This window comes from Pleuronectes platessa, chromosome 23 (assembly GCF_947347685.1).
Source record: "Pleuronectes platessa chromosome 23, fPlePla1.1, whole genome shotgun sequence".
Taxonomy (NCBI): domain Eukaryota; kingdom Metazoa; phylum Chordata; class Actinopteri; order Pleuronectiformes; family Pleuronectidae; genus Pleuronectes; species Pleuronectes platessa.
The window spans coordinates 1,285,459-1,313,427 of NC_070648.1; the positions used below are offsets into that span (position 1 = coordinate 1,285,459).

At 45.2% G+C, this 27,969-nt stretch overlaps 1 protein-coding gene across 4 annotated transcripts in view; it reads left to right on the forward strand.

Moving 5' to 3' along the window:
* The first annotated feature begins 4,253 nt into the window (after nucleotides 1-4,253).
* The window catches only part of si:ch211-200p22.4 (phosphatidylinositol-binding clathrin assembly protein), a 58,235-nt gene continuing 34,519 nt past the window's right edge, over nucleotides 4,254-27,969 (forward strand). Inside the window, exons 1-2 of one of the 4 annotated variants that reach the window (XM_053415989.1) lie at nucleotides 4,254-5,021; nucleotides 20,904-21,046. In XM_053415989.1, coding sequence (XP_053271964.1) covers nucleotides 4,892-5,021; nucleotides 20,904-21,046 — 273 coding nt within the window. In that variant the 5' untranslated portion in view covers nucleotides 4,254-4,891. Of the gene's footprint in view, nucleotides 5,022-5,092; nucleotides 5,203-7,344; nucleotides 7,489-20,903; nucleotides 21,047-27,969 lie in introns of those variants that run through there. The other 3 variants (XM_053415990.1, XM_053415991.1, XM_053415992.1) reach the window with 3 other exon arrangements.

Genomic DNA, 27,969 nt, shown 5'->3' on the forward strand with positions numbered 1-27,969 from the left:
CAATCCTCTATTTTTCTACTGTACATGTGAAATAAGAATTGTAGCTACAAGGCGATGAACTGAAAAGCTGTTATGAATAAATAAATATCAAATACCTCCAGCATCGTCTCTCTATGCTTCAGTCTCTGGGGTCTTACTGGGACTTGTTGTCCACTCTGCTCCGTTCTCCTGCAACTCATTTCAAATAAATCCTCTCTCCACGTGAAGTGGTTTCTCTGACGCTCAGGTCCCTCTCAGTTTTTCCTTGAATTGATAGGAAAACAATCTTTCATAAGTCACCCCCCAGTCGGGCTGTGGAGTTTGCATCTTCACGGGTCCGTTCATATTTGATCAGTCTGCTAATTCCACAGCTTGGTGTCTGTAGAAAGCTCGTTGGATGAATAAGTGATCAGAGAGAATCCCGAGCACAGAGGGGCCTCACATTAACAGCAGCAGCGGCGTTTAATATTCCAGCCTGTAATCAAGCATGTGTACACACATGACATGCGTGCACATGAACGTGTTGATTGAAGACGTGCTGAGGCCGCGGAGCAGGACATTAATGACTGGAGGGTTTTTTGAAGTGCAATATGTTGGCAGCCTTTATTGATTTATGCAGTTTTTTCAACATTTACAGCTCAGACTCTGGATCATAAATCATGAGTTGTGTTTGAAGTGAGCCTGACAGGCTGAGAACCAGGCGCACAAATACCACCATAGACACAAGTGGACCATGTCTTGGAAAAATTAACTAAGAGTGGTTGAAACTTATTTCATAGTTGAAGAGCATTTGCAGACCTGTCTCAGACTCCATGACCTAAAATGTTTAAGACATGAAACCTGTTTGACCTTTTTATTACTTATTGACTGTCCACAGAACCCAATGGAAATGTATGTAAATCATTTGTTACTGTGCTTTAGTTCCTGTCTTAGACTACCCTACAGAACCAGTCTGAACTGGCTCAGGCAAACGACCTTGTCCTCCTATATAAGACCCTTGTAGTTGACTGTTCTCCATCTTCACTCTGAGATCCTCGGTGAGTTGATCCTTTCTGCAGAAAGCTCCTTATTAAATACTCGTAGATCACTTAGTAGTTTCCAGCCTCTTGTATCTCCAGATTTCCAGTTAAAGTTAAACCAACAAGTAAAGTTCCATCGACTCTGGAGGAAACTCTCTGGTGTTAGTAACTGTACCATTATCGCCTGAGGCTTCTCCATCCATCGTGACCATGGTGACCCAGTCTGGATGAACTCCCCCCCCCCCCCCCCCCCTCGGTCTTCGTCTCCACGAGTGTTTATCTCTCACTCTGTCCTTGTCGATTGCCCCGTAATGGATTTATTCCTATCTCTCCCACCGTATTGGCCTTGGGCAAAGTGCCGGCTCACCCTGTGATTGACAGGCTCATCCTGTGATTGACAGCTCCTGATAGGACACCTGTCCTCGTTGCCAAGGGCTACAGGGGCTCCCCGCATCCACGCGAGGAGTTGCCATGGAAATAGGGAGTTCCCCGCCTCGGCCGGCAGAGGGCGACACCGCACTCCGAGTCAGGGAGGAGATGTGAGCTCATTAAGAATCTGCACTTGGCGCAGACGTCTCATAAAGAGGAGCAGAGTGTAGGTGTGAGTCCACGGCTTCACCTCCCTCTGCTCCCGGTGCCTCTGCGCCTCCTTCCAGTCACATGCACGTCGGGTGGAGACTCAGCCCCCCCCCCCCTGAAGGCATCACGGTGACTGTCTGCCGGCCGGCCGTGCATCAAGTCTTCACGTGCAGAGCTCAGCTGCACATGTTTCCTTTAAAGAAACGTTTGTGCTTTTAATTAAATCTCAGGAGACTCCGGATGAAAGTGGGATTAAAACAGTAATTGCTGCATGAACCAAACACAACAAATCATATTTGAGGAAACTGTTGATTTGGTCCAGGGCTGCAGCTGCTGCATCTGGTGAAAGAGGGTTTGTGTTGTTCTTCTCCTTCGTGCATCTTGTGCTGGGACATCGAGCGCATAACAAATACAACCAGTCCGTCTTTGGTGGTCCGTGCAGCGCTAACCACTTCCATCGACTGTGGCTGCAAGTCTCACTTCCTTTTTTCTGCAGCATGTACATTTTTTCCACACACATGCACACACACACACGCACACGCTCACACACAAACACACACACACACACACACGCACACACACTCTCACAGCTCATTCGGTTTGGCAGAGACGAGGGAAGAAAGAAACCAGATGAGCACAGTGAGGCTGACAGTTACGTATAGGTGGATCACAAGAACACACTCACATACACTTCCAGCTTCCAAGTGCTGACAGAGTATGTGTGTGTGTGTGTGTGTGTGTGTGTAAACGTGCACTCCTCATCACTCCCTCTTGACAGTTCGTGGTATCGATCATCAGCATCTTGTCTCTGGCTGGAAGAGGAGAGGTCATTAGAGGTCAAGAAAATAAGGGGTGGTCTGGGCTGCAGCAGACACACACACTGACAGCGTGTATGTCTGCTGCATGAGTGTGTTTGTGTTTGTGTCTGCTGCATGTGTGTGTGAGTCTGTCTGTGTGTGTGTGTATTCCTTGAACTACGTCTTTTTCTTCATTATTTGTTTGTTCTTTCTCAACTGTCTGGTTATTTGTAGCTTCACCCTTATTTCTGTGTTTGTGTGTGTGTGTGTGTGTATGTGTGTGTGTGTCATGACTCGTGACACAATGCTGCTCACATGCATGCAGCTGTGTGAAGCATGTCAAACCTGCAGCCGTGCATCTCATCACATACATGCAGACATGTGAGACACAGACTGCCGCCACACGTTCGATTCCCTCCAGTGTGCAGCCCACTGCTCCTCGCCAGCACACCGTGTTCCAGATAGTCTGGAGTCAAACAAGGACACGGTGTCTGAGGAATAATCTGATACGACCTTAAACCGGGATTTCAAAATAAAAGCCTGTTGTATCGGTGGAGCGGTGCAGCGACCCGAGCGGGTGTGTTGTTGCACTGCGGCAGACACACACACACACGTGTGATGCGCGGTTGTGTTAAATTTGACATGTTTGTTTCATGGAATCCGCGGAGATTCAAACCGTGACACCTTAAAGGCTTCACGCGCACACAGCACCCACCCCGTGCACTGCAGAGGCGTTCACAGCCTGTGGGAAATATCAACATCATCTAAGAAAAGTCCAACGAGGTGGGAACAGTTCCAGAGATGAGCTGTGAATTTATATTCATATGTTTTATCAATCTTCTGCTGTCATTTTAAATTGGTTTATGGTTTGCTTACTTTAGATTGTACACTTTTATGAGCCTTGTATAAGCTCATATAAAACAATATGACATATAACTCTATTAAAGGTTTCGTGTCTTAGATCTGGCCTGATATTTAATGATTGGTTTGAATATCTGTTATTGTGTAATTAGACAAAATATAGCATGAACAATTTCGTGTTTGCAATATCCTTAAAAAGTCAAATCAATCGTGACTACAATTTGTAGGTGTGCACTGTGTTGGATTCAAAGTGTTAAACTAAATCACACTTAATTTAGATAAGACAAGATAAGGTCAATTAAAAAAAGATACAATTGATTTAAAGCTAAACTAAACTTGATAAGATATGATAAGATTGATTTAAAAGCTATATTAAAGTTAAACTAGATATGTATAAGAAGGTAATCCTTTATTAATCCCACAATGGATAAATTAGCCTAAATTAAAAACTTTCACAGAGTTTAATTCGCTTTTTTACTTGAAACAAAGAAATTCAGAACTTTTTCCAAGTCTGGAAAAAACAGGAGCCTGAACGCTTGTCATGTGACTCTGCCTCGGTTTCCTAGAATCCGAGCTCACCGGAGGCACGTGAACGCAGCAGGGTTGTGAGATCAGCTGATTTTTCACGCGTCCATTTTGTCCGGTGGAGCCTCGGCAGTGACACCGTCCACTCAGCGGCACCGCACCGGGACGACCGCGGAGCAAACACCGACACATCCACCAGCAGCGAGCCGCTGACGTGGAGCCAGCAGCCGGAGGACAGCACCAAGCGAGCCCGAGGACTGTGACAGGAACGCCCCGAGCTGAGGAGGGGGCTGTGGCTCGCAACTTACCCCGGTCGCCGGCTCTGCTCCTCCGCCAGACCTCCGCCTCTCACCCCGCTCCCCGGCTGGTTAGCTTCCCCCCCTCGGCTAGCTTCCCAGCTAACACCCGCCGCCCCTCCCGCGTCCTCTCCCCGGGGGAACCCGCGCCTTCCCGGGGCTGTCAGTCCCACCCTCTCGCCGCGTGAGCTCCAGGGCATGTCCCGCTCGGTTCTCGGTGACTTTTCCCACCCTTGGGGCGGTTTAGCTCCCACTTTGCCCCGCCGCCAGTGCTAGCTAGCCGCGGCGCAGGCTAACAAGTTGACGTGGAGCAGGAACTCGAGCGTCTGGTCCGGGGACATTGTTGCTGCGGCTGTCGGAGCTTTGATTTCCAGCGGATTCGCGTCACTTCTCCGTTCTATTGACTCTTTCTCTCGCGAACCCCGTCGCCCAGGTCACAAGCAGCCCGGTAGCGATGGTTATTAGGTTCCACGAAGTCCTCCGCAGTGTTTACCAAGTCCACCGCGGGACTCGCTCCGGGTTCCCGTGCTGCAGCGTCAGCTAACACACGCCCGCGCTCCTCGGTGTCGTGGTGTTTACTTTAGATCCTCCGGCAGAATTGATTGTGGACTTTTCCTCTGTCACCAAACAACCTTTTGTCTCGCTTGCGACATCACGGCTCGGCTGGAGAGAAGAAGAAGAAGAAGAAGAACTCGTCTGGTTCAGCCCCGACTTGACAGGGACGTCACGGGGAGCTGCTGATCCGTGGATCGGGTCGTTGTCGTGCGGATTGAAGCAAAGAAGAGGAGGAGGAGGAAAAAGGAGAAGAAGAAGAGAGGAGGAATAATAATAAGAGATGTCAGGCCAATCTATCACGGACCGGATCGCTGCAGCCCAGCACAGCATGACCGGGTCGGCCATCAGCAAGGCGGTGTGCAAGGCCACCACGCACGAAGTCAGCGGCCCCAAGAAGAAGCACCTCGACTGTGAGTACCCCTCCAGCCCTGTGTGTGTCTGTCTGTGTGTAGTTTGCCTCTTTAGGACACTTTCCAGCATTATCAGTGACTTGTCAGGACCTCATGGAGACCACAGCCTGGTCCTGATGAGGCCCAGTCTCATCTCTGAGGTTCTGGTTCTGGTTTGTGGTCCGATGCCAGCTGTGGTCAGGTGAGGTTTAGATACCAGTTGTTGGGGTTGAGGGTGTTTGCTGAGCTGCCCTGATAAGGACAGTAAGAGGCTAAGGTTGGGGTAAGGATATGGAATGTAGTATTTCATGTAGTGTGTGTGTATCTGTGTGTGTAGTCGTTTGTGTTACCACCTTGGATCCTCTTCCATGATAAACACTGACTTGTCAGGACCTCATTAGAACCAGAGCCTCGTCCCAATGAGGACAAACTGGATTTCTCAGCTCCTGGTTTAGTTTAGTGTTAAGATCATGAGTTGTGGTTTGGTTGTTGGATGAGTTACACACATTCCTTCACACAACCTGGCCGTGGAGCGTCATCTCCACTGTTTCCCCATCCTGCCTGCTCACTTTTATTAATAAGGAAATGACACAATAGCTGGCCCATTAGTCATATTAGCTGAAGTGATGCAATTCTTCTCAACATGTTTCTAATGGTCGGATTGATTTTCATCCACAAATGCCAGATAATAAGTGACAGAATAAAGTCCCTGAAGTTGATTGACCATCAGATTTAACTGTTCAATTAAAGCTTCAACTAATGTTTTCTTTAATTGATTGTAAACTTTGGTTGGATTTGAAACCACCTGTAATAACTCCTGTTTGTTTGGTTGCTGGTTTTACTTGATTTGCTGGTTGTTCAGCAGGATTACACAAAACACGAATGAAAAGATTTCCACCAAATGTTGTGGAGCCTGTTCAGAGGTCGGGGGGGCGGATCCTGGAATTTTTATATTCTTTCACATTTTCATTGATTTCCCTGAGAGTAATTTATGAATCTTGAATTATTTTTTAAGTCAGGGGACTGTTTAATATCAGTGTTTGAAATTTGGTGCTAATCTAAGGGCAGTGTTGGAGCCTTGTGGAGTTATGGGCTCCACTGAGAGACTCTAGTTTCCCTAACTGATGAATCACGTTATATTCTCAGGTTTTCATCCATAACAATGTCTTAAAACTGATAAATGCTCGTCTCAGTGTTCCAGACCCAAGGTGACGTCTTTAAACGGTTCATTTTGAAGATAAAGCTTTAAAACCCTCACATTTCAGGAACTGGAAACAAAACATTTGACATGTGACACCTAAAGATAGAACATTTACAGAGATAAGAAAACATTGAAAGTAAATCCTCAAGGTTTTGCCTGATAAATGACCTTTTTCAAGATTGTTTTGAGTCTGACTTAAGTGACTTATCATTTCTCCACTGACTCTAGCAGGACAAACTTTTCTCGCTCATGGAGGCTGTTCCCATCAGCCGTTCACTTGACGATTAATTCTTATTCCATTTAAACCGTCTTGTGCGTCATACGAGGTCAGGTTGTTGTCGTACAGACATCAAGGCGCAGACTGAGATGACAAAACAAGTGACACAAGTGACACAACAAGTGACACAAGCGACAGCGAGCAGGTCTTTCATCAGGCGCTCGGTCCAGGAAGGACAGTGTGTGCTCACCTCGTCTCCAGCGAGAGACAAAAAGACGGAGGTGTGCACTGAAATCTCACAGATGGTGTGTGAGCACAATTGCACAGGCATCATATTTTCTCACGAGGCAGCTTTGGTGGCCTTTATTTTTTTTGGAGGGGACATTTCTCTCAGGGAACCTGCAGGTGCTGAGCAGAATGTAGTCAGCAAAAAAAACACAGACACACAATAATCCTCTCGTTTGGACTTTCTCGTTCCAGTCGACTCATTTCCTGATTTCAGTTTAATTCCGCATCCTGGAGTTGAAGTGACACTGAAGTTACTCTGAGTCATGGCAGAAATGAGGAGTGAATGAATTAATATATTAATTAAAAGCAGGAGCGAGTCACGTCGGGCCATATGCATAATGCTTGTGCTTTCGCGAGGCATGACTGGGACTAAATGTGCTGAGGCTCTGATTCTGGGAACTGGCTTTGTCGGCACGAGACGCAGATGTTTGATCGATGGTTCTGCTCAGCTGCCTCGCATCCGTCAACTCCTCCTCCTCCTCCTCCTCCTCCTCCTCCTCCTCCTCCTCCTCCTCCTCCTCCTCCTCCTCCTCCTCACCACTCACTCACAAGACTCAGCTGCTGACGTTCAACAAAAGTCCTGCATTGTCTCCCCGCTCCTCTGTGAACTTGGCCGGACCTGAACAGCCAATACGCCACGTTGAGCTTAATCATTGTGGGATATTGATTTCTTTAGTGAGAGCAAGGACCTCTGTGCCGGAGGTGGAGCGGTCAGTGAGTGGTGCACTGCATGGAGGCCTGCTTGTCATGCTGTTTGTCCCTTTGATGATTTTTCCATGAAGGTAAATTCCAGGATTGTCGGGCATTCAGGGTCGTTAGCTGTTTGGTTGTTGGTTCCAAGCCAGGGAGGCTGTCAGCTAGCCAACTATCATGAAGTAATGAACAAAGCCAGGTTAGCTAGTTCGACATGACGTGGTCGCCCATCTTTTCTTATCAGCCTCCGGTCTTTGTCTTAAAAAGAAATTCTTACTTTTCCAAATTTTGTTTCTTGATGATACTATTTTTAAGTTCAAACCCCAAAGCTCCTCGGTTAACAGTTAAGAGAAAAGGTGCTATCATCATCGAAGGTTTAAGTGATTATTAGAGCATTATCCAAGCATTAATTAAGTTAATCCACACCTTCCAGCCAATCAGAATCCAGATCTATCAGCGGCCATGGTTAAAAAAAATAAATGTTCCTACACCTACAAATGCTGTAATTGTTCCACGGTGTTGAAATCTGCACCCGCTGTGAGTTACCTAACAACAGCAGAAGTCTGTTGTCTGAGTGTAAACACGTGGAGCATCTACACGGATGAGGAGAAGTCAAATTTAACCAGAAGTTGTTACCGCTGACACGTTGGAGATGGATTTAGAATCCGCGGCCAAACTATGGTCCAATCCCACTGGATGTTGGCACAGTGGAGATTCATCTGGAAGCCAGATGCTACAGGCCTGAACAGAGGCCTCGGAAGGCAAAGGTGCAGTTGGCAGCTCCACCTGCCGTCCATCCGTCCAGCGTGGGATTCAGCTTGGAAGAGTCTATAATCCCAGGGATTGTTTGCCTGCCATTTCTTCAGGAAGAAACCCAGGAACACCTGGAATCTTAACTATGGTTATGAAGCTAAAGAACATTGACCATTGAACACGTTTATTATTGATGAGGAGAGCTGCTCTGAGGTGTTGGCGTCCTCTCCAACACGTGCCAGTCTCCAGTTTCAAAACCATTTAGTGTCATGAGTTGGGCTGTCTGCAAAAATGACGAAAGAGATGAGTGTGCAGTTTGATGCAGATCCAAAATAAAATCCCAATCTAGTGGATTTGAATATGGTGTCATCGGTGGGGTTAGGTTTTTCTCAGCTGCCTATCATGGCGCTCCACTGAATGCTGTTATTCACGAGAGCCGTTCACAATCTTTTAGCTTCATTATAAAAACTGAACCAGTACAAATTAGACTGGTGAACCACCTCACTGGAGTTAATCAGTGGGAAGTTGTGACATTTACACTGGAGTCCAGTTTGCCCCTCAACCCGTTGTACTGGCGATACACCAGCTAACTGTTTTGTGTGAACTGGGCTTTAGTCTACGAGTCGACTGGTGGGGCTGTACTGGTGGAGCTGTACTGGTGGAGCTTCCACAGCCTTTTCCTCATGCACTCGAACTGTGTGTTTCTCAGAGCTAGTGAATGAAAAACCCTGAATAACAATCCAGCTAATGGAACATTTTAATCTCTAGTTTCCATTTAGCTGCTCAACTGAATGACTGGTTCCTCCAGCACTTAACCTTTTGTGAGAAAGTCACACCTCGACATCACATGGTCGTCATGTGAGAGCCACTGGAGTCACATTAACCAAGGTGTGACCGAACCCATGCAAGCGGCGGACGAGTGAGTTCGATTCCCTGTCTCTCCTCAGGCCTGATGCACTCTCAATGTCCTCGTTACGCCTCCTCCGGACCACGTGTCCCCTTCGTCCCCAATGTGGTCTTCATCGTCTTCAAAGCAGCGCATTAGAGGAAGGGGGGGGAAGATGAGAGTCGAGGGGAAATCGAGCACGACAGAGTGATTCAGGAAGAAACCCACAAGAAGGCCTTTCCCTCTGAAGTATGACTGTAGCAGTCATGGGTTCTTTTGTGTCTCCCCCCCCCCCCCCCCCCGTTCTTTATATCTATTTTAGTTTTCACAGTGTGTTACTACTCACAGAAACACATGGCTATTCTAGATATTGTCACCACCCTACAGATTGATGTTAAATTAGGTTCAGGTTCTGTGAACTCATGTTATGTGTCAGTGGATGGGTTTTTATTCTCTAATACCCATGAGCCTTTAGTGGCTGCTGAGAAGAAGCCAGTTAAGAAGAAATTGAATCCAAAATGGTTTTATATTCTATCATAACTCACACAAATTTATAAATATAATTGAAATTATTTGGTTTTAAGCTGCAGATTCTTTTCAGTTGACTGATCAACAAAAGTTTTATTTCTATCCGCCGTGTTCATACAGCAGAATTGAAAGTTTGGTGATTCTTTAAAAATTCCTCAATGGGATTTCAGAGCAGGATGATGACTCATGTGTGACAAGCCAGACGGTGGGATGCCAAATTTAGAAATGATTCCAGATAACCTCCTTTTCCGTCTCCTGTGTCGACATTGCAGCTGACGGGAGGATGCATCTCACAATCTTTTGTAACTTTCCCAAACTTGCGATCCAACAATAACCGTCACACACGAGCACGACACCATAACACTCTTTGAAAAGACCGGGGAACAATGTGCATTGTTATCCACATTTAAACAATTGTTCTGTCCTACCCGGCCCTGTAATAAGCCTTTAGCCCATCTTTGAGAATGGCAACTTGGAAAAAGAAAACACTTTCAGACAGGTAAAAATAGATCTCCCCTGTTGGGTTCACTAGAGAATCCCAATCACACATTCTTGTTGTGTGTCTGACGGCTGCAGTGCTCGTTGAGTGGTCTCCGTGCTGGTGAGTAATTGCGTTGAAGCATTTTGTTGCCAGGAAACATATGACATGTTTTTGACCTTTTTGTGTTTGCTCTGCTGGCGACAACCAGATGCATTGTCCATGTGCATTGAAGGAGGACTCTTTAAAGAGCAGGTAGCGCACATTAAACACAACTAAGATCTATTTTAAGATGAACACGTGGACAAGGACATTTATGCACATGTTTCTGGACATTCGTTAGATTGATGCTAATGACCAAATCGGTACTGTTCTTCCTTTTTTACAGTAAGTAGTCAAAGTTGTTGTGTTTTTATACAACATGCGTATTGTTTTTAACAGCTCACTAAGCTGCTGGTAGCTCACGTCCTCTGACATCATATTGTGTTGCACCAGTTTTAGCTAAACCCTTAAAACTAGGTTACACAAAACAAATTAATGTTGTGCTCTGTGTGGACCACTGGGGGGGGGGGGGTGTATACAGTATGTTGTTGAGCCCAGGTCTACGTGTCTTGTTTTTCCCGTCTCCATGGAGTTCAGATCCGTGCCACATGTGTACATACATTTTTTATTTGTGTGTTACATGTGGGTGTGTTTGCTGGAATGCACTTAAGTGGCATGTGTGCATGGGTGTGTGTAGATCTGGTCTTTCTGGGATGGCTACACAAACATTTCCCTTTTACCATAATGAATAGGATTTGAACAGAAGTGGATTCATGGTCAAGTCCCATTGATGTAAGAATTACCCATGAGATAACATATTTTAAATAACTCCTGGTGCATCGGTAGTTTCTTTCCACTTCTTCTTCTTTTTTTCTTTCACTTTCAAGCCGGTCACCATCTGTGATTTGAAGTATTTGGACAGTATGTGAGTAGGTTTACAACGATTCAGAAAGAACTGTGTGGGAAACAGTTCTTAAACACACTGTGCATACATTCCATGGATTCAAAAGTAGAGCCTATAATGGATTGATGGAGAATTAGCATGAAGGCAACACAGAACTGGATTATTCCAGCAAGGAGAAGGACTCCGACCATCCGAGACAAAATGAGATTCAGCGTGAGTTCTGCCACAACAGACACAAAACGCCATTAACCTCTTTTACAACCTCTGCATGAATCTTGTCAAACCGTGTGAAGGGAGTCGCCAGATGAGAACCACTAAAGTGCAGTGGAGAAAACAAACCCCAGACTCAGACGCTACACAAAAGGCTTTTCGCCCCGCGGCACAACATATGGCAAAGCATCCCGAAGATGGAAGCAGACAACAGCTGCTGTTACAACTTACATCTGCAAAGACATGGTCCCAGTTTACACGCTCGAGCAGAGGTAGGAGTAATGAGTGATGGGATGTGTCACTATCAGGATACAGATCGACCTCATCACAATATGTGGTTTTGTCGAATAACACAGCTTCAGTTTTATCCTCTTTGTTAACAAACTTTAAAGATTCAGTTTCCTTATACGTTATTTGTCTTTAATTTGATTTTCAACTTTGAATTTGCCTTTTTTGAATCTTTATTCTTCCGAATAGTTTGAGTTCTGTCACGTTGGGCCTTTCTATTCTCTACTCGTCTGGTCTCTCATTGGACAGCGGCCACTCATTGAGTGATTAACTGCCATCGACTGAATACCACAAGCCAAAGCAGTCAGGGAAATGAAAAGGTTCAATGTGTTTTTAAGGGTGTTTAAGGATACAAATACTCCCGGGCTTATTCCCTGATATTTGTGCTGCATTGATTCCAGCCCTGATAGAGCGGCTGCAGGGCGGAGCTGCTTCGGAACTGTGTCTTTAGTGATTGTAGGTGTGAGTACAGAGCGGGGCAGCTCCTCCCTGGCTGCAGAGCGGAGATAGACCCAGCTCAGACTCACTGCTGACTGTCTGGATATGTATGTTTCAAGTGAAGCCTGGGGGAGGGTGGTGGAGGGGGGAGAGGAAGAGAGAAAGAAATGCATTGTTGTGTTAGCCTCTCCAGAGAAAACTTCAGTCCCTGCACGTGTGTTTGGAATCAGTTTCAAACGTGCTACACAGTGAAAGAGAACTCGTACGCTCAACAGATGTCAAATCTGTCGTCTTCTTTCAGATTTAGCTCTAAAACTATTGATGATGCATATAAACTGTGGATTTTCTACTGAATCCACATGATCTCAAATCCACTAGATCTGAATCCCCAAGAATCAGCACATAGCTCATAGATATCAGGCCCCTGAAAAACAAACAAACCGCCCTGTCTCGCAATGCTAAAGAAAACAATAAAACATGACTTGTGTCCTCCGGGATCCACGCCAATGATTTTTATTCTTGCTGTCGATCAAACCAACCAACCAGCAGAGACATGGACGGGGGGGGGGGGGTATAGGAGAGTAATTTCAGGGCATATCCACAGTTGAGGGAGTGCACTGAAAAACTATTCCGGGGTCAATATTTCTACATCTGTTGAATAGTTCTAAGTTAATACTGAAAGTGAAAGAAAGTCCCCTGCATCATCTCCTTTGTCTGGATCCATGACAGAATCCTCTGGACTCTCTCCTGACACGTATCACATCCTTCCACCAAGTTGTGTCCTAATCTGTCAGGTGGTTATTGCGTAATCCTGCTAAATACCAAATAAACATACAAACCTATGAGCAAACAAACCTACAGGGGCGTAAACCATAACCTCCTTGGTGCAAGTAATAAGAAACGTCCACTGCAAAACCCACATTTCACACTGAAGCTCATTCAACAGCATGAGAATCTGCAGGCAGCTTTTTATTAAGGGTGTAATACATAATTCAGCGTCTATAAAATATTTCTTACCTTACTTAAAGACTTGGTTGGCTTTCAACATTCTCTGGCGCGCTTACATTGCATTAGTCATGTTAGTTCTTGAAAGTCCCAACCTAATTATTTTCCTTTTGCATAAGTCCACTCGTGCATTCCCCCCCCATCTTGTGCTCATTAATTATTATAAAAATAATCGAGCTAACCACATTTTAGAACCTCATCATCTCCAGTCCCTTTCTGCTGCTTCAGTCGAGCTTCTCCTCACTTAACGTTCAGAAAGGATGAGACGACTTTGCACTTTTACACAGGTTATTAGTCCATATAGAGAACATCTGGATAATAAACGTTCCTTAGAAGTCGTTATTGATGAGCCAACGATAATTCAACATGCTGCTTCTGGTTAGAAGTGCTTCTGTAACGGTTCATCAGGAAACTGGATATTACAGCTAAGCTAATCAATATTTTAATATTAGAAATGGACCAAACTGTAATGTAAAAGATCTTTAGTTGTGATGAACCCACAGAGAAATAACCTATACCACCCACTAAAGGGAGAAAACACAGAAAAAGATCACATGTCTCCTTTTAAGCATACGTTCAGTTTCTCTCTGTGCATTGATGATAATGATAAAACAAGTCTCCAGCTCGCGTTTTGCTAATTTATGCCGCAAATTCCTGCAACTGGGCTAAAACGAGATTGTGCTTGTAGGACTTTTATTTATTATTCATCATGTGCTGTCACAGATCTGGAAGTGCAATCATCTGCACACTGAGAATTAGACTGTTTGATTTATTTTCACTTTCATTTATCCGGGGAAACTGATTTACTTTGGGGGTTAAGTTTCCTCCTCGAGGGAAACCTTGCTGTGACTTTTTTTCCTGCACAACTATAACTAACTATGAAGAGGGAAGGCTACACACGCACACAGTTTGTGTATTAGGTCATGAGAGTACGTGGTTTTAAACAGGGTTGGTCTGTGTTTGTGTGTTTGGGAACATTCAGTGCTTCTGTTGCCGTCCCGTTCTGATCTCGACTTATTTTTAGCCGTGTTCTCTCAAGAGGCTTTGGTTGGTTCAACTGCTTGTTTTCTCTACCTGTGGGTGTCTGTGTGGGTGTGTGTGTGTATCTGTGTGTGTGTCTGCCACTCTCTCCCTCGGTGTCACTCTTTTCCTCTGACAGAGATCGGTAGACGTTCCCTCCAGACGTTGGCGCAGTGTCACACTCGCCGAGACGTGCAAAGCAAGAGACTCGAATCCTCTTCACTTGACAAGATTTCCCGAATCCCCCCATGAAAACAGAGCCGTTTGTCTCTCTCTCTCTTTCCCACTGTCTCTCCATCGTCCCCTCTGAGTGACTCAAAGAGACGGGGACACAAAAGGGAGGCGACACCGCTCGTACTCACAACCTCGAGGGAAGAATTAAAGCTCGAGAACCAGAGCTGGTCTATTAATAGATCAACTTTTAGTGACTCTCTGTCTTTTTTACCTCTTCTCCCGCTTCCCTCCCTCCCTCTCTTCCTTGTTTTCAGTTTCTCCCAGGCTCATCCTCTCATTCCTCCCACCATCTCTCCTCCCTGTGTCTGCCACCTCACTCCTGCACTGATCTGACTCGTGCACGGCTTCCGATGCCAGAACTCAGATTTGGCAGATACCCAGCACTGATCTGCTGCTTGTGAACTCATTTTCTGTTTCCTTCTTACTGCTCTGGATCATACTTTTATTCATTTCAAACTTTAACTACAGATCCCTTCTGAATTCCAGGTATAGACTATATAGAGGATAGACTGTTCAAATGATCAAATCAAAGTGTACATAAGCACAACTAATGATTATTTAACTGTTTCAATCAATTATTCATTTGGTTTCATCATGGTCTCAGTTTGCTTGGTTTTCAGCAGATTTGAGCAGATATTAAAACATGCAGATTTGTTATATAAATCGACTCAACTCTAGTTATGTCAAACTTTATGGTCTACTTTATATTTAATTTACTAAATAAACATCATTCTGTGTTGAAACGTCTGATCCCTCTCCCGTCCTACAAAGCAGATCACACTATAGGCAGGTAACAACATATTAATATATATATATAATGTAAAATCTCTTCTATACAACTGAACAGCTCTCCTCACTGAAATGGAAAAACCAGTTCCTCCACTTCAACATATTATTTTAGTTTATGTTTTCATAGAACTGAGGTGCAGCCTGGTTACCAAGGCCATTTTGAAAACCTGTCGACTCCATTAAAGTGGAGGATTGGAACAATACCACAGGAAAGCATCACATGTACTGTAACCTCCTTTGTTCCATAATTGTATATTTAATATTTAGTCTTTTAACATTGTAGAAAACACATTATAATCATTTTCATTTACCTTTGTCCAATTTTGTGATAAGTAAAACGGCTTGAGAGTAAAATGGTGATCTGTGTGTGTAGGTCATAATCATGTTGCTGTGCTACAGTCAAATGGCCATTTTATTTTTGGGCAGTCATCTGACTATCTAAACATACATGCAAATCAATGACATCACCTCTATTATGGGATAGGCTATATTGGCAGTGAAGTGAGACGTCATGGAAAGAACTGAGTGTCCCCCCCCCCCCCCCCTCCCCCCTCCCCCCCTCCCGTCAGGAGGGTTTCAGACGGGGGAGAAAGAAAGAAAGAGAGAGGGAGGGAGGGAGGGAGGGGGGATGAACCGGGAATCCTCTTTTCAGGCGGACCAATCCTGCAGTCCCCCAACAGAATGACCGACAGAGAAAGAGATTACTAATACATGCCAGACAAGGTGCTGATACTGCAGAGCGTTAATCTTTAACAGATTGGGGCCACCCCCCCCCCCCCCGGTGCCTTCTGTGTCTGGCTTCTCATCTGTGTGGTGTCTGTTATTGTGTGCATCCCCTTAATGCTTTGTACCTGTGCAGATTGTGAATGAAGGTCAGTTAGCTCTTGTTCAGTTAGCAGTGGCATCAAACCTCGATGAACCTGGAACTTCAGGGTGTCCGAGCTCCTTAGAAACATCGTCCTTCAGGTCCTCCTCTCGGCACGTGTCATGTTCAGACACATTCTCAGTGTGGATAGTGAATCATTGTGTATTTGGGTATCAGTCGGTCAGTCACCATTTTGGATTAGTACGAGTTTGAGGTGTTTTCCAGGTCTGGGAAGGTCTGCCGTTATTGTACAAATATTTATGAAAGTAACAGTTGTAATACATGTACACATTCCACTCGCACAAAAGACTGTTGTTACTCATGTGAGTGGGATTGCAGTTGTTTCCCCCCCCTATTCATTAATCTACAAATAGTTTTTCTCGATGACTATAAGCAAAACTGCTCATGGTAGTTGTTTCAGTGTCCAAGGTTATTGCTGTTTAATTTGAGAAATGTATAAACTGTCATTTTATCGTATATATCCCCAAGTCATACAAATATTCATTATGATTGTGTATATGTGAGAAAGCAGCTGAGAAACTAAGTGGAGATAATAAGTGTTGCCTCCTTATCAGTGAGTGGTATCAAAGCATCCTTTTCCCAGGAAGGTCACAAGTTCAGAGATTACATCGGCCGTCATGCGTTCCTTCAGAGTGTTTGGATTTTTTTTTAGATTTCTTCACAGGCTCAGGAATTTCAGCTATGATAAACTGCCCGGCCCCTTCATGGTCCCTGGAGAGACGAGGCTGGAGAGTCGGGCGCTGACGTCCCTTTGTGTCTGACCGAGGTTTAAAAGACGCTAAGTGAGGATTGAGGAGCTGATCCCGAGTCTGTTATTCAGCGTTAATCCCCCCCCCCCCCCCGTCCCACCAGAAGGCTTGTTGAATTATCTAGATCCCACTTTACAAATCCTGGTGTCGGCTCTCGATGTGGAAATCCTCTCCAATGATACTGACGTGCCAGAGTCAATCTCAGCTGATGCCAACTTTAAAAGCGATAACAACACCAGTCTTTGTTTTGGTGTCACCTAAACAATCTGTTGTCATATTAATGGTGAAAATCCTTGATGTAATGTGGTTCAAAGGGTTTTTTCAGCCATTTTGGCAGCATTGTGTTGTGTTACTGGAGTTGATCCTGTGTGGTTGAATGAAGGAGATCCAGAGAAGGAAGAGGTTCATACTGACGACAAAGTTGTGAGTCTGTTGTCGTTGTGATGCAGAATATAAACCTGCACCAGAGAGAGGGAAGTGGAGTCAGGGACAGGAAGTGAGTTTGTCTGCAGATCACAGGAGATGAAGAAGGAGATTAAAGTGGTTCGTGAATCAGTGTGTGTTTGTGTGTGTGTGTGTCTGGGAGCAGGTGAATATGTGGGGGGAAAATAGGTGGATGAAGAAACAAGAGGAGAGATAGAAGGTATCCAGCTGGGCCAGATGTCATCTCTTTCTCCACCTCCCTCCTTTCCTTCCTCAGCGTGATCTTACCTCCTGCTTTCTCTCTCACAGACACACACTCTCTCACAGACTCACACTCACACACACTCACACACACACTCACACACACAAAGAGGCAGTAACTCACGCTCAGGTTTGCAGGTGCTTACTTTCTGGCACAGCTGACAAAACCAACTCACAGAAACAGCCACTGTGTTAAAGTAAATTGATAAATTGCCGTCTGGGCCTCGTGAATTGTTTCCCTGCATGCTCTCCCAGCATCACACTCCCTCCTCGCCTACTGGGTCTGGTTTCCTCCAGCGCTCACACTGGTCCCTCGGTACCAGGAAGTGTCTGGTCTATTGTCGTCCAATCAAAGGCTGCAGAGGTCAACACACGAGCAGTAACAATGGTCCTCAGATTAGACGGGAACAGAGACGTCCACTGTTGGGCATGAGATCACATTTACTCATGTGTGTGTTTCTGTTAGTCACACTGATGATTTCTTGTGCAAGGCACCAACAACCTACTGGATTTGATGAGGAGATGTAATGGAGAGGAGAAGCCCTGTGTTATATTTCATTCTGACCCATTTGATAAGTCTTTGTTTGGCTCCAGTGGCAGCGGGTGAAGGGAAGAATCTCAGATCTATAGATTCTTCTCCCTGCAGTTTTCTTTCTAGAAAAACCTCATCTCTTTCTGAAATGCCAAATGCTCGAGGGTTTCCACGATTAGTTTAATTCAATTTCCTCATTAATTATTTGTCCCATTATGTGAACAAAGAGTAAAGAGTCTGAAGTGGCCTTTTCAAAATGTCGGGGTTTGCTGTTGCTTTAAGTTCAGTAGTGAAAACTGAACCTGATTGGCTGAGGGACTTTCCTACACGTTGATGTTAACTTTGCAGAAATCCAGTCTTTTTGTTTTCTGTGTCTTTGCCTCCTCACCGACAGCCCCTCTGGTAAATGTCAGGAAATCCTGCCTTTAAAAATAACCATAACCTTCCACAGTTGAGGTAAATAACACAATAAAGTGTCTCTCTAACGCACAATGAGGTGTCGGTCAGAACCGTTGGACGGAAACATGTGTATTTTTTTCCGTCTGTGCCCAGAATAATTGCTCAGGGTGTGTAGAAGAAGAACTCACCTTCATCCTCAGACCTGTTTCTGCTGAAGGCGACTCCAGGAAAGAGAGGAGAGATGAAGGGAGGCTGGCGGAGGCTTGTTGAGAGAGAGAGTGTGTGTGTGTGTGTGTGTGTGTGTGTGTGTCCCTGCAAATTGTCTGGATGAAGAGACACTCATGTCCCTCATATCTCATTTATCTCTTTTGGTTTGTCTCTCTCTTACTCCTCTCCCCTCTATTCCTAACCACTCGTCTTTTCCTATCTGCTTCTCGCTCTCATTTATCCTTTCATCATTCCCTCTCTCTTTTACTCCCATTTCTCTATCTTTCCCTCACCCTCATTTTTCACTCTGCCACATGTTTCACTTAATTGCGTCGCCTTCCCCTTCTCTCCCCTGGTCTAGGATCAGTGGCATCTAATGCTTTACACTCTGCCTGATTCAGTCAGCACATGTACCCTTTACATTATCACTCCCACACATACGTACACACTCTCTTAGTTCTCTGTACACAACCCTCCAGACCTAATGAAATACATGGGGCCGGTTGAAAAGAAGGCGAGATGGACAGACAGAAATGAGAGAGAGAGAGAGTGGTGAGATTGAAAATGGAAGTAGAACGCCAGCGAGGCAACTGATTCATTACCAGAAGCCACCAGTCGCTCCTAATGCTCGTTTCCAGTTCAGCGACATTAATTGTTTCTAATCAGTGTTAATAATATCATGCAACGATGCAGTGGGGGGGAAACGAGCTGCAGAGAGAGAGAGAGAGAGAGGTTAGCAGTCGGAGCAGGGACTCGGCCAACGAGCTGATGCCTTCACACGGATCCAACATTTCCCAGCAGACACGAGAGTTTGTGATTTATGCTGCTGGTCAGAGGGTTGGGCTCTAAACGCTGTTCTGGTGGACTGTCATTCACACGGCTGAGTGGACGTATTGTGCTGTAATGAACTCATCTCTGTGTGTGTGTGTGTGCACATGTTCTCTTTCCTCTTTTTGGGTACAAGGTTAAGAGATGATGCATTTAACCACAGGCTGGTGTTGTGTAGGCACAGATTTGTATTTGACCCCTGTGGTTGTTCTAAGTGAACAGGGCAGGCGTTAGGATGTGGAATTAAAAAACAAGAAACAGAAATCAACTTAATGGGTTCATATGCAATCTGAATGGGTTTTCGGTTAAGATCAGACTGTCCACTTTCAATGGAAGTTGATGAAAAGAGAATAATGTTGTAGTGGAAGTGTGCTGTTTGTGTGTCCGCAAGTGCTTTGTGGAGATAATGCGCTAAGTGAGTGAAGGAAGGAGCGATGGCGGCGCTTTATTGAATGAGCGTGTGCACCAGCACCTGATTATGATGATGATGAAGTCTCCCCACGGGACTCTCCCCCCGCTACCGTCCTCCAGAAGTCTAATGAGAATCTGTTTCTGTAGCTTCCAGGTGTGAGAGCCGGCAACTCGTACCGTCCTGTGGCGAAGAACGGGGGGATGAGCTGGATGGAGAGAGAGGGAGAGAGAGAGAAGGGTTGGAAGAGAGGGAGGGCTCTAGAGAAATAAATCAAAAAAAGAGGAAAAGCCTGATATCTGGTGTGAATGATCAATTTAGCTGTGTGTGTGTATTGATGTGTGTGCTCGAGAGGATCACGGTGTGTGTTACATGTTGTGAGTCAAGACACTGAATCTCTACAATGAGCTGCAGGAGCCGAACAAGAATCCATTCAAATCTATCTCAAGTTAAGTGGAGAGAACGGGGGGGGGGGGGGGGGGGGGGAGGGAAGGGAAGGGAAGGTGTCCGATCCGATCGCATCAGGCAGCGCCAGCATTAAGTCCACTGGTAGTGAATTAAACAGGGTTTCTGGGTAATGCTTTTACATTGATTGCTCAATAAGCTCTAGTGTTTTATTCGTATAAAAAAAACTCTTGTCTCTGAAATAGATTTTTTTTTGGGGTGAATGCAAGACATCAGCATTTGTTAAGGTTTCTAATCATTATTCTATTTCCAAGTGTCTTTGTTGTGAGGATGTGTTTATACTGTATGTACATATAGTCCCGTCTTTGTGTCAAAGAATCTAATAAACCTGTTAACGTAACTAGCTGTTGTATTGCATTAGATATAGAGGTGTGCCTAATAAAGTGCCCACAAGTGAATTTTATATATTCGCTAAATACAATTCACTATTCCCCAGATTCAGTGTTTTCTGAGAATAACTAAACATGATTAATGTTTATGCTCAATGAAGGATTTCTTACCTCATGGGCTATTTGGAAGATTTACCTCAGACTTTGACCTTTTTAACTTATATATTCACAAACCCTGTATATAACCCACTATAGGAAAGAAACGCTGAAACACCACCATGTCTCCTGTCAAACATTCAGCCGAGGTGTGGGTGCGTGTGCTGTCTGTTGGTAAACCGGTGTGTCCGCAGTATTCTGTGTGAAAAGCTATTAGCTGTTGTTGTCGATCAGGGTTTTCAAACTTTGTAAAAAGTTTTCCTCATCACTTCTCTCTGTTTCCAGATCTGATCCACTGCACCAATGAGATGAACGTGAACATTCCCCAGCTGGCGGACACGCTCTTTGAGCGCACAGCCAACTCCAGCTGGGTGGTAGTCTTCAAAGCCCTGATCACCACCCACCACCTCATGATGTACGGCAACGAGGTAGGAAGCTGCCACACACACACAGACGCACACAGACAGACACACACTCAGACACAAAGCCCTCCAGGGCAGTGAATGAAGACTGCATCATTAAGTTACTTTATTACTCTCCCAAACACATACATGAATACTATGATACTTACACATCTGGGTTTTTAAATCATGTCAGCATCAGCAGAAGGGTTCACGGTAAAGTGTGCGTGTGCAGACTCGCACAAAGAACACACACTGGACACGTGGAGGAAATAATCGAAGGAGCTTTGCAGCGCAGAGAAATTTAATTGACTCAGAACGAGCTGGAAGCGAGTGAGACGGGGGACAAGGACGGAAGCAGATGAATGATCAAACAAATGAACTTCATGAAAACATGGTTCAGACTCAGAAGAGTGACACGGTCCCTCCACGGATTCACAGCCGTTCAAAGACAATAATTGGAAATTGAAATTCAAACTCTCCCCGCTGTGTTTGGGAGAACTTTGGAGATTTTATTAATTGTGAGCTTTGCCACACGTCCGGCTGTTTTTCATGAAGAGGTCTGATAGAACCTCTCGTCTGCAAAACGTCTCAATTTATATGCAACAGTTCAGTGGACGCTTTGAAAAATGAGGGAACAGATAAATTCAGAGAGTGATGAGGTAATTTACATGAATAGTTTGTCTTATTGTAAATTACACTTATTTGCTTCTTGCATAGAGTTTGAATAAGAAGATTAATTGATGCATCTTTCACGTCTGTACAAAAATATGAATCTCGATCCAGTAGCTGGTTTTTTACTGAACAAGACCTCTTCTCATGAAACTCCTGCTAAGAAGTGATTTAGTGCATTTCCCAAAATATTTATAAATTCTCTTTCAAAAGCCACTGAATCTATCTCCACTGTAAATGATGTACTAATACTGAGATACCAAACGACTGTATCTTCTTGTACGTACACACTGGAATCAAACACACCCAAGAGCTGACACACCCTGAGCCACATTCCTTTTCATTTCCTTTGAAATGGGGAAGCACCACTTCCCTTGAAGTGTGGATCACTTGTGTCTAAATTACACAACACTTCCTTCTGGTTGGGTCAGAGTTTATTGCATTAGTCTAAACTTCCTCAGACGAGAGGAAGTGTGTGAGATTATCTTGTTTTTTATCTTCGACCTGACGGATTTACCAACAGCTCCAGTAGCTCCGCTAACGCCCTCGGCTCACCACGTTAAAGAAAGTGAAAAGAGTCCTTGAATCCCCCGTTTATCCTTGTTCCTTTGCCACAGCTTAGTAGTTTTAGCATAATCATGTTAATAATCCAGGGGTTTACATTTTATACCACTGCTAATAATTCAAGTGCAATGAACATTTAACATTCAGTGTTTTAATTTGATTTAAAACTACAAGGAATACGTACATTGAGTGAAAAGACCTGGTACGAGAGCTGTGTATCCGGATGTAGTGTGTCTGTGTGTGTGTGTGTGTGTGTGTGTGCAGCTTGCATTCATCAGGCCTGTCGGAGCAGTGGTGCTGACGGGGGCTCGGTGGCCAGGTGTCCCCGCTCCCTCATGGCCGTCCCATCCATTATATTCAGAGCGCGGAGAAATCTGCCCGTAAAATTAGAAACCGCAGCCCCACAGAATCGGGGTCAATAGACTGGACGTTCCCTTTCAGATCCACACGCCGAGTGTTTCCAGCTCGGCTCCCTCACTGAAGACGACCTTGTGCTCTGTCTGATGAACGCTCTGGTAGTAAAGAACATGTTCATCCAGTTGAATCAGAGGAGCGGCGTGTTCATCACCTCGTTGACTCGAGCTGGAGTGACCGATGGACGGGGCTTTTGAAGAGAAATTGCTTTTAGCGTTTTACATAGTTGAATCTGAAAGCTGCTGTGTGTCATATTCCATCAGTGTCCCCCACTTGTGATGTGATGCCTCTCAGAACTCGCTGCCTTGAAGCACAACTCAGCCCCCAAACGCTCAACAGGAAGCGGAATCTCAATGTGTCCTGAGGGCTGTTGGTTCAATTCAAATATTGTGATAACGAATAACAAAAATATATATATTCATCCTTCTGTAAATCATGTAGTTCAGGTGAAACACTTCAGCCCAGCTCGGTGTCTCCTGCGAGTCTGTAGTAAACAGCTGAATGTAAATCTGCAGACTGTAAAATATGTAACGTATAAACATTTCGTCCACTGTTGCATTTATTGTAAGTAGGTCTGGATGTCAGCGAAATACAGTGATTTTAAATGCAGCCCACTTCATTCTGCTGCTCGTGGTAATAAATTCAACCCTCGCTTTGAATTAGAATGTGAGAATTTACCATTCACAGCAAATAGCAGGTGAATTAAGTTTAATATCTTTTTTTTTTATGCCTCAGTCGCCGTATTTGTTGAAGGGCTTGAGATTGTGATTAGAGTAATATTGCATTTTGTGCGAGTGGGAGAGAGAGAGTGGGAGAGAGAGAGAGAGAATGGTTGACAGGCCAGTATTGATACTGCTTCAATTCTTCAGCCCCAGGTTTTTTCCTCCCTGGCTCAGTCCCCAGTGACGCTGAGCGATCAGGAGTCAGTCGATATCTCTGATCATGATTTCACTTGTTCTGCTACAAAGCCACTTAAAGAGATCGCCTCACTCTCTGCAGGTTGTTCTCATACATGAAGGCTCTGAATGTGGCAGACTAACAAAGGTTTACGTTTAATTAACGGCTGAAGACATTGATTTAAGACCAGAACTATTTTCATAAGAGATGCAAGTGTCAACAGGAAGCAGGTTGCACAAAATACTACAAACGAGGACCAGTGCTTTCTGCATTCCATGTCTGCAGAGAGTCGCGTACTTGTTTTACGTACCTAAAACAAAACTAGATTAATTTCCCCCAACATGTCAGTTTAAACGTGGACAGGAGACTGAAATGTAGCCACGCTGACTCATTTTAGGTCTGAGGCTCGGTGGTGTGGACGCAGCCTGAATGTCTCTCCAGCCCGGGGTGTGATAAGTGCTTCGTCCTGGCTCCTCGTGCAGCCATTGTCTCAGTTGTTATCATTAGTCAGCATGTGCCTCTGCTTCCAAGTCTTTGTGTGATAGGCCCAATATGGACCAAAAACAATCCAGCAGGAAACCCCACACAATGGCCGCAAGAGCCATTCTCTACCTCCTCTCTCTCAGCCACAGCGCTCGCCCCCCCCGTAGGGACGCCGCTGGGTCTCTCTACCAGGAGCGCTTGGATGCTTTGACCAGCCTGTACCTGAAGGAGGCCGTACAAAGAGAGAGAGGAAGTGAGGACTCCAGAGAAACGGGGGGGGGGGGGGGGGGGGGGGGGGGGAATTACAAGAATGGAGGAAACGAGGAGGGGATGAGGACACGTGTTCAAGCGAGAGGCAGAACGGGGGTCGTACAGAAGTCAAAGTTATTGTAACATTGATTTCTGGAAGGTTAAAAGCACTTGTTCAAATGGAAGCTGGACACTCAGCTTCTTTTCTCTAAGCAGATAGTCGAACCCCTGCAGCCCTCACTGGTTCCCAGATGAACAGTTCCCCCAGTAGCCCTCAGAGTTTCAGTTTTTCCTCATCTCACTGTGACTTGGAGGAATGTAGCAGCCCACAGATCTGCCAGACCACATGTACAGTGTGACACAGCCCTGTGAAACCCTCTCTGGCAAGTTTGTCTTCAAGGACATCAAGTGCTCCAAATACCGCCCGTCACAGGGTCGTCTTCAGGACCGAGGTAGTCGTGAAAATTACAGTCTGATTGATTTCACCTACGTGCGTCAGGAATCATAATAGAGAGCCGAGACTCGGGATGAATAGGAACCGGACTGAGTGAGAGAGAAAGATGATGGGGATGAGTGGAGGAGAGGAGGAGGAGGAGGAGGAGGAGAGAGGGGAGAGGGAGCGGGGCAGGAAGAGAGGAGTCGTTGTGAGAGTCATTGAGGACATGAGAGGAGACAGGGATGGTCTGGCCAGGACACCGGTGAAAGTGCTGATGGTAGCAGGACACACCGCTTTTCTTTTTTTCTGTGTGTGCAGGAGATAGTGAGAGAGACAGGGAGGGTAAGGTTTGTGTTGTGTGTGTGTGTGTGTGTGTGTGTGAGACGACACCGTTTGTGTGCTTTTAGGCCAGTGTGGAGTTGCGGTGTGAGTCGTCGTCGTCCCCCCCCCCAGCCCATCTCGCTGCCACACCAGTGTCCCAGATAGCAAACAGCCCATTTGTCTCCTTGATGTCACTGAAGCTCTCAGATTTAAGAAACGATAGGGTGAGCGAGGGAGGAGGAGAGAAAAGGAGGAGGAGGAGGAGGAGAAATCGGGGGGGAAAATGCTAAAAGACAGATTGTCTAAAAGTGCTGACTCGAGCCGTGTGTCAGGGAGGATGTTGTGTGTGTGTGTGTGTGTGTGAGAGGTCACCCTGACTCTAATAGGGGTCACTTGTGATTATCTGACAAGCTTGGCTACACACACACACACTCACACACACACTCACACAGTCACCACATGTGCTTCCTATCAGCTGCTGCTGTGGTAAACATAAAGATGATTAGTGTAGAAGCAGGTACTGCATGAACAGTGTGTTTCTCACTGACCTTGTCAGGACCAGTCGGCTTCATGGCAATCGAGGCAAAACATCATTTTGAGGTCCCTAAAAAAGACCTGAGACAATAGGACTCTTCACATATTCTTCTCTATAATCTTAAACACCCGTATACTATAAGTTTTGGATTCTAGAACAGCATTCACAGAGCGCACAGCCAACACAGGAAGACGGTTGAGATGTGGATTGTGGTTAAATTAATCCATTGATTGGTCTTGGTTGAGATTAGGGTTGAGGTTTTGGTCAGTCGCGTCATATCTACAAATTACAAACTCCACAACACAACCCTTAAGGCTGATACACAATTTCCCCCAGCTCTAGTGAATTGTCTGCATCTGTGTGACCAATGGGTGAAAGTAAAACGTGTGTGTTGGTCCGATTGAGCTCAGCAGGCGCAGTCATCCAGAAACCATCCGGCTCCAGCGAGCTTTAAGAGGAAGTCTGCTACTGCCTCGCTCACGTCTGCTGGTTATTGATTTGAAGTATCTGCTGACACATTACTGAGATTTGTTATCAAACCTCTGCCCACAACAGCCATTGTTCAGTCGTAGTTAAAGCAGCCATAACTAGGTGCGGCAGTTTCTGTCAAGCGTGGGTTTGCTCCACGTTGACGGGCTGTTAGTGGCACTGGAGTCAAAACAATACTCAGGATGTTAAAAAGGCCAAAGAGCGGATAACTAAGAAAATACAGTTAGTGGCGAGAAGTGAGAAGCGGCTTTTGTCCACTTCCTTCTCAAATCAGTCACACACAGTTTCAAAACATTTGCATTTTGAGTATTAAATGTGCCACAGCGAGAGTAACTGAGAGGGGGCGTGGCTTAGCTATAGCCAGGTGACTTTCACAACCAATGATGTAGAACAAATATGAATGAATCAAAATGGGAGGAGGACAGCTTCTAATGTCCATGACCATGCAGGAAATCATACTGAATAACAGTTGATGTATTTCTTTATCTATTATTGTCATGAGGCATCTGGCTCCTTGTTATTCTAAAGGTGACACTGCCTGTGAGAAGTTGTTTCTTCCACTGGCCTCTCCTCACGAAGCCTGTTCAATTAGTACAACTGTAATTCCCTCTGCTGCTGCCACTCCTCCACACAACTGAACTGGAATCATTACAATTAGCTGATTCATGTGATCTGTTTAAAAGGGATTTTAAAGGGAAGACAACTCCTCCTCTGAATGTTTAACCTTATGAATACATAAAAACAAATGTGTGAACAACCAGAACAGAAGAACTTCAACACTTTTCGGCTCCTATATGTTTATCAGACATTTCCATAGAACCAGATGTTCTCTGTTCTCTGATCTCCTCACATTCAAGGTTTGGAGATGCTCCAGTAACCCAACACCGACTGTGCAGGAAACGATTGTGACCTTTAATTTCAGAACTCCAAATGCCCCAAAGTAAATCAAACTCAGTCACTCCTTTTTTTTTTTTTAAATACTTTGATTGAAAGGTCAAAAACTTCATTCTGCAAACTGTTGTTCAGATGTTCAACCAGTTTTCCCACAACTGGGTCTGATTCACTCGCTGCTGGAGGACGTGTCTGTAGAACCTGAATCTGTTCACATGTAGTTTCCGTCAGTTGTGTGCGAGTAGATATGATGAGCATCACATTACAGGGATAATACTTACTACCTACTCAGTGTGTGTGTTGGTGTGTCTCAATTGATGACTCATGTTGCTTGTCTAGATCATTGAACTCACAGCCACACTCATCCACCAGCAAGATACAACTGCTCCCCGGAGAGCAGGAGCCCACACGCTATTAGCCTTGTCACCTTGTAGACACAGACACACACACACACACACACACACACACACAGACACACAGACACACACACAAAGCTGGATTTACAGTCAACTTGCAGGCGTTTAAATGTAGATGTGAAATCCACCAAGTTTTGTTTCTTTCACACACAAATTGATTTTAAGAGCTGAATGTCTGATTGCGTAAAAGGAGATTAAACACTACATCTGGAGGAAGAGGAGGAGGAGGAAGAAGAGGAGGAAGAAGAAAGGGAACATGGAGGGAGAATCCCAGGCAGAAATTAGGCCAGGCAATCTGTGTGTGCATCTATCCACGCGTCAGCTTCCTGCTGTGCGTTTCTCTGCTTGCATAAGAGCTGCTTCCATTCAACTCAGTCCGATCACGACTCATTCTTCTGGTGTGAGTCATCTCCTCCTCGGCGGAGCTCGGTTTGCAGTCGGTTCTGACGATTCTGTGCATGTGTGTGCGTTCGAGGCAAAGTGAAGTCGAGCACTGCAGCCAAGAAAAATGAATTCTCTGTGAACCCCTGTTTGAAGATAGCTAAACCCAATTGACCCCTATTTATTCCCTTGTAAACAGATC